Genomic DNA, 7055 nt, shown 5'->3' with positions numbered 1-7055 from the left:
TCATTTTTTTCCCTGTTTAGTACCATCTTTCTTTATCTTTTTGAGCAGACTAAACAATATTTACACTTGTGTTTCTTATACATAAGTGACATCGATTTTCTGCCATACTCGTAAACAAGGCTAAATATATATATACATGGTTCACATGCCGTCATAAAAGTGTTTATACATAAACAAGGACATCACACACATGTCTAGAATATGAAAAATGTGCCCTAGGTCCTTAACTCTATCATGCACACAACGGAGAGAAAGAAACAAACTGGTTTAGTTGTTGCATTCATCAGCCCGAGTTTACATGAAACAAAACATGAAAGGAAGATGAAAGCTACATCTGTTNGAACACCTTTCTGTTTCCATTAGTTTAGCTTGCATTAATTTGACATTAGTATATAGAATATTATGCAATATTTCAAACTGGAAATTCTGAAGTTTGGTGTCATCAGTAAGAAGTCTAGGAGATAAGTAATAAGTTTGTCATGCTTCATCAGATATATTAACTAGCAAAACCTCTTTCCATTTTCCTTGACTCGTTGGTTTTGTTGACAGTAAAAAAATGGTCTCAAATGAAACCAGTAGAATTGCGTCTAGTATGTATTCAAAACGGCTAGTGACGTCATTCGAATATAAAAGATAACGATAACGCTATGAGTTCCCCCATTTGTATGAAGCAGTAACAATGTTTTAGTTGTGGATGTTTTAAAAAATGTAATAAATGAAAATTTTCATGTTTTTTCCTGTTTAGTACCATCTTTCTTTTTCTTTTTGAGCAGACTTAACAATATTTACACCTGTGTTTCTTATACATAAGTGACATCGATTTTCTGCCATACTCGTAAACAAGGCTAAATATATATATACATGGTTCACATGACGTCATAAAAGTGTTTATAAATAAACAAGGACATCACACACATGTCTATAATATGACAAATGTGTCCTAGGTCCTTAACTCTATCATGCACACAACAGAGAGAAAGAAACAAACTGGTTTAGTTGTTGCATTCATCAGCCCGAATTTACATGAAACAAAACATGAAAGGAAGATGAAAGCTACATCTGTTGCACAATACCAAGCAATAAATTCCATGTATATTATCTGTTAACATTAATTTTTATTTGCACAAAAGGTTTCGTAACTGTAAATATTGAAAGTTAAAATCCGGATGTTTGTATTTACGAGCGTTTTTATTTTCATAGGTGTAGGCACTGCATTTACATACATGGTGTCGATGAACACGAATCTCGTGAACTTCACACAGCAACAAAGAGGCAAAGTAATGGGGACACTCAATTGCTTCTTCTCCGGAAGTCCATTCGTCTATTCTCTAGTTTATTACCATGTATTTAACGGGAATGATCCGGACAACTTGGAAAGCTTCCCTCGTCTGATGATGCTGGTGGCAATATCATTCGCCGTTGTCAACAGTCTATGTATTTTATTCTTGAGAAGGCTTCCCGAGAGCAAGGAAAGGGCAAATCAATCCATTTCCTACGAGGATATAAACGGAATACCGAACGATTTGAGCAAAGTGTTGGAAAAGGACGTGTCAATGTCAACAACATGCCTGGCTGGAAACTGCAATTTTCACGCTTTACTATGGGTGTTTACTTTAACTTCATCCGTCGGCGTGTTTGTGACGAATAACCTGACGGAGATAGCCACAAGTGTAAGACTAGATCGTCATAACCCTACTCTGGTTCTTCTGATCCCCGTCACAACCATGGTAGTCAGTATTCTGATTGGAGTCCTCTCGGACAAATACATTGGGACCTTCCCTAGATCAAGCGTGGTCCTGATAGGTATCGGTTCATTCATCATATCGCAGATGCTGTTCCTGTTGTTGGCGGATGTTTTCTCCCTGCTGATCATAGCCACCATATTGGTTGGGATCGGGAACGCCATCATGTGGTCACTCGGGCCGGTCTTGACGGCCGACATCTTGTATATAGGTAATCTTGGCAGGAACTGGGGTTTAATTACCCTCGTAAATGCAATATTCTGCTTTGCTCTACAAGAAGTCTTCGGTGTCATGTACGAGAACGCCATCACTACTCCTAATGAACTCTTCTGTTTCGGACTACATTGTCTGCGCGGAGCGTTCGGTATCGGACTTACGTCTACCCTTCTCTCTTTTTTACCAGCATTGGTTCTGTTCATCCGAACGAAGAGTTCGTTTCCAAAACCAAAACCAGAAGTAAATGGCACTATTGCCATTCTCGAATAAGGAACAAAACTAGAAGGGTTTCATCACGTTGTAAAATAAACACATATATACCGAAAGAATTGTTTTGTTATTCGATACATCCGTTTCATATTAGACCTACTGATGTATCGTTTGTTAACTTCTATTAAACATGTCACACAAAATAGGTTTAATAATTATCTTTGAACAAATATAATTATATATTCCAGTATAAATATGTGTATGTACATGTATACACTTATTATATAGATATATACTACAAAATGTTCTGAAATAAAGAAGTACGTAGGGATATGAATTTCCCCCATCCTTCACAGGTGTGTCTCCCGTTTTAGCCGGGAAAGATCAGCTTGTCAACCCCGAGGGGAAGATAACCTCGTGCCGATTAGCACGTGTTCAATTGAGACGTCATTAAAATGCGTCACTGGTAAATGTGACGTCATCAAAAGTGAATGACGATATTCATACCCGACATGTGTTTTTGTTTACACTACTGATGGTGGAGTTGTGACTGAAATAACAGAATGGGAGAAAAACTATCATCACCTACCTTGAGGGTGTCACAGAGTAATCTCCAACCCTCGGGGTAATTTCTTTGGTTATCTAACCCTCGGCAGGGCCTTGGGTTAGACAACCAAAAAAATCACCACTCGGGGTGGAGATTTCTCTATCACATCTTCAAGATAGGGGAAGATTCTATTAATCTTTTTCATATTAACGATTGATTTGTAGTGATATTTGATTTTTTGAAACAAAGTGAAAAATATCCAGTCCGTAATTACACAGATTTAAACCGTCTTCTCATGATAATAGTAGTACTACTTTATATCTAATGGGGTGAACACGTGTATGTCATTAGGGAAGGTTAACGACAACCAAACTGAGTTCCTTTAATATCGTTGACGATGTTCATATTTCAGTCCTTTTCAAAACTGCACCGGGCATGGACATTTTGCAAAACTCATTTCAAACTAAGTGAAAATCATTGACAAATACAAAAGATATTTATCGAAGACGAACAATCTGTCACAAAGAAGAAAGTACCAATAACCTTATTACGCACATATTATGCTAATAATTGAAATTGGCCAGTACTCCCTTGTAGTTTGACTAAAATATATTAATATTAAGAGAAATTAAAACTGAAGAAATACCCTTAACCTTAAACAATTAAATATGAATTTCGCATATCTCTTATCAATGTTGGAATATTGTATATATTAATATTCTAGGTAAGTTATTGGTACAAATGAATGTTTGGTAAAAGGACGGACTGAAAACATCTTCTGCTCTATCGAACTGAAGATGGAGGACAACTAGATAAAGTATTTTTGTTTAGGGTAACTCATCGGTGTCTGTATTGTAGATAGAATCGTCCTTGTTCACACACGACGATTTTGGATCTTGGAATTCGTCATATTGTCCTTCTTCCATCCCCCCAGGTTTAGTGTGATCGTAGATACCCGACTCGTCCCTATTTTCTTTTTTCCTCTCAGAGACATCGTATTCACTACCGAATGGTTGATTTGTGTTTGTGTGAGAGTAAAAGTCGTCGTCATCAATTCCTACGGGATTCCTCTCAGCCCCTGAAGTTTTACCCAGAATTCCGTAACCATAGTGATCGGTTTCTATCGCTGGACCAGCCTCCTCATGTGACAGGTGATCAGGGTCTTCCTGGTCGGCGACCGGAGGAGCAGTGTTGTTGTATCTTACCTCTAGTTCAGTATTTATGGAGCCGCTAGTTGTACCGCCCTTGGAAAGTTTATTTCTAAAACGAAAGATTAAGTTTGTATTACAGAATCGGGAAGCGAGACAATTGTCATAAACAATTACATTAACATTCGATTTATATTTTAACACCGATATTTGAACTGAAACTTATACATCACCCCCATAAGTTCTGAAATAATGTTTAAAAATGTATTGGGAGTGGTTAGATAAAACAGAGTGAATAACAACTATACATAACCGTTTAGCCAGACTTGATTCTAGTAGGATTTACAATTATATTATTTTACCGATATATCACATGTTGTATTCAAAAGTTGTTTATGTGTAACGAAGGGTTTTATAGGTATGACTCTGTTTCGCTCCCTATCGCTGTATTCCTACATATGACTCCAACACTTTTAGACGTGGATGGTTTACCTTTAGACCTCTAGTACCACTGATGAGTACGAAATGGACGAAATGGCATGATGGAGCAGTATAATGTTTACTTTGTTAGACCTTTAAAACACTGATTAGTCCTAAATGGTCGAAATGACCGTATGGTGCAGTATAATATTTACCTTGTTAGACCTCTAGTTCAACTGTTGAGATACTTTGTTAGACCTTAAGTACCACTGGTCAGTGCCTAAATGGACGAAATGGCCGTATGGTGCAGTATACTGTTTCCTTTGTTAGACCTCTAGTACCACTGATTAGTCATAAATGGACGAAATAACCGTATGGTGCAGTATAATGTTTACTTTGTTAGACCTTAAGTACCACTGATTAGTCCCTAAATGAACGAAATGGCCGTATGAAGCAGTACAATGTTTAATTTGTCAGACCTTAAGTACCACTGATTAGTCTCTAAATGAACGAAATGGCCGTATGGTGCAGTATAATGTTTACTTTGTTAGACTTCTAGTACCACTGATTAGTCATAAATGGACGAAATAATCGTATGGAGCAGTATAATGTTTACTTTGTAAGACCTTAAGTACCACTGATTAGTCCCTAAATGAACGAAACGGCCGTATGGAGCAGTATAAGGTTAACTTTGTTTGTCCTCTAGTACCACTGATTAGTCCTTAAATGAACGAAATGACCGTAAGGTGCAGTATAATGTTTACTTTGTTAGACCTCTAATACCACTGATTAGTCATAAATGAACGAAGTGGCCGTATGGTGCAGTATAATGTTTACCTTGTTAGACCCCTAGTACCACTGATTAGTCGAAAATGGACATGGCCTTATGGTGCAGTATAATGATTATTTTGTTAGACCTCTAGTACCACTGATTAGTCCTTAAATGAACGAAATGACCGTAAGGTGCAGTATAATGTTTACTTTGTTAGCCCTCTAATACCACTGATTAGTCATAAATGGACGAAATGGTCATATGGAACAGTATAATGATTCCTTTTTTAGACCCCTAGTACCACTGACTAGTCACTTAATGAACGAAATTGCCGTCTGGTGCAGTATAATGTTTACTCTGTTAGACCTCTAGTACCACTGATGAGTCCTTAATGGACAAAATAACCGTTTCGTGCAGTATAATGTTTACTTTGTTAGACCTCTAGTACCACTGTTTAGTCATAAATGGACGAGATAACCGTATGGAGCAGTATAAGGTTTACTTGGTAAGACCTTAAGTACCACTGATTAGTCCCTAAATGAACGAAATAACTATATGGCGCAGTATTATGTTTACTTTGTAAGACGTTAAGAACCACTGATTAGTCCCTAAATGAACGAAATAACTATATGGCGCAGTATTATGTTTACTTTGTAAGACGTTAAGAATCACTGATTAGTCCCTAAATGAACGAAACGGCCGAATGAAGCAGTATAATGTTTACTTTGTTAGACCTCTAATACCACTGATTAGTCATAAATGAACGAAATGGCCGTATGGTGCAGTATAATATTTACTTTGTTAGACCTTTAGTACCACTGATTAGTCATAAATGAACGAAATGGCCGTATGGTGCAGTATAATATTTACTTCGTTAGACCTCTAGTACCACTGATTAATCATAAATGGACGAAATGGCCGTATGGTTGGTGCAGTATACTGTTTATTTTGTTAGACCTCTAGTAACTATATGGCGCAGTATTATGTTTACTTTGTAAGACGTTAAGATCCACTGATTAGTCCCTAAATGAACGAAATAACTATATGGCGCAGAATTATGTTTTCTTTGCAAGACGTTAAGAACCACTGATTAGTCCATTAATGAACGAAATGGCTGTATGGCGCAGTATAATGTTTACTTTGTTAGACCTCTTGTACCACTGTTTAGTCATAATTGGACGAGATAACCGTATGGAGCAGTATAAGGTTTACTTTGTAAGACCTTAAGTACCACTTATTAGTCCCTAAATGAACGAAATAACTTTATGGAGCAGTATCATGTTTACTTTGTAAGACGTTAAGAACCAATGATTAGTCCCTAAATGAACGAAATAACTTTATGGAGCAGTATCATGTTTACTTTGTAAGACGTTAAGACCCACTGATTAGTCCCTAAATGAACGAAATAACTATATGGCGCAGAATTATGTTTACTTTGTAAGACGTTAAGAACCAATGATTAGTCCCTAAATGAACGAAATAACTTTATGGAGCAGTATCATGTTTACTTTGTAAGACGTTAAGAACCAATGATTAGTCCCTAAATGAACGAAATAACTATATGGCGCAGTATTATGTTTACTTTGTAAGACGTTAAGAATCACTGATTAGTCCCTAAATGAACGAAACGGCCGAATGAAGCAGTATAATGTTTACTTTGTTAGACCTCTTGTACCACTGTTTAGTCATAAATGGACGAGATAACCGTATGGAGATAGGTATGACTCTGTTTCGCTCCCTATCGCTGTATTCCTACATATGACTCCAACACTTTTAGACGTGGATGGTTTACCTTTAGACCTCTAGTACCACTGATGAGTCCTTAATGGACAAAATAACCGTATGATGCAGTATAGTGTTTACTTTGTTAGAAGCAGTATAAGGTTTACTTTGTAAGACCCTAAGTACCACTGATTAGTCCCTAAATGAACGAAACGGCCGTATGGAGCAGTATAAGGTTAACTTTGTTTGTCCTCTAGTACCACTGATTAGTCCTTAAA

At 37.0% G+C, this 7055-nt stretch overlaps 1 protein-coding gene across 1 annotated transcript; it reads left to right on the top strand.

Annotated features, from left to right (window-relative positions):
• Positions 1–1223: 1223 nt before the first annotated feature.
• Positions 1224–2228, top strand: LOC110459371. The gene has a single exon (XM_021511592.1). The coding sequence runs from the start codon at positions 1224–1226 to the stop codon at positions 2226–2228; it is 1005 nt and encodes a 334-aa protein (XP_021367267.1).
• The last annotated feature ends 4827 nt before the right edge of the window (positions 2229–7055 follow it).

This window comes from Mizuhopecten yessoensis, unplaced genomic scaffold (genome assembly GCF_002113885.1).
Source record: "Mizuhopecten yessoensis strain PY_sf001 unplaced genomic scaffold, ASM211388v2 scaffold10045, whole genome shotgun sequence".
In the NCBI taxonomy this organism is placed as follows: Eukaryota; Metazoa; Mollusca; class Bivalvia; order Pectinida; family Pectinidae; genus Mizuhopecten; species Mizuhopecten yessoensis.
The sequence above is the reverse complement of the archived record's forward strand: the minus strand, read 5'-3'. Positions and strand labels throughout refer to the sequence as shown.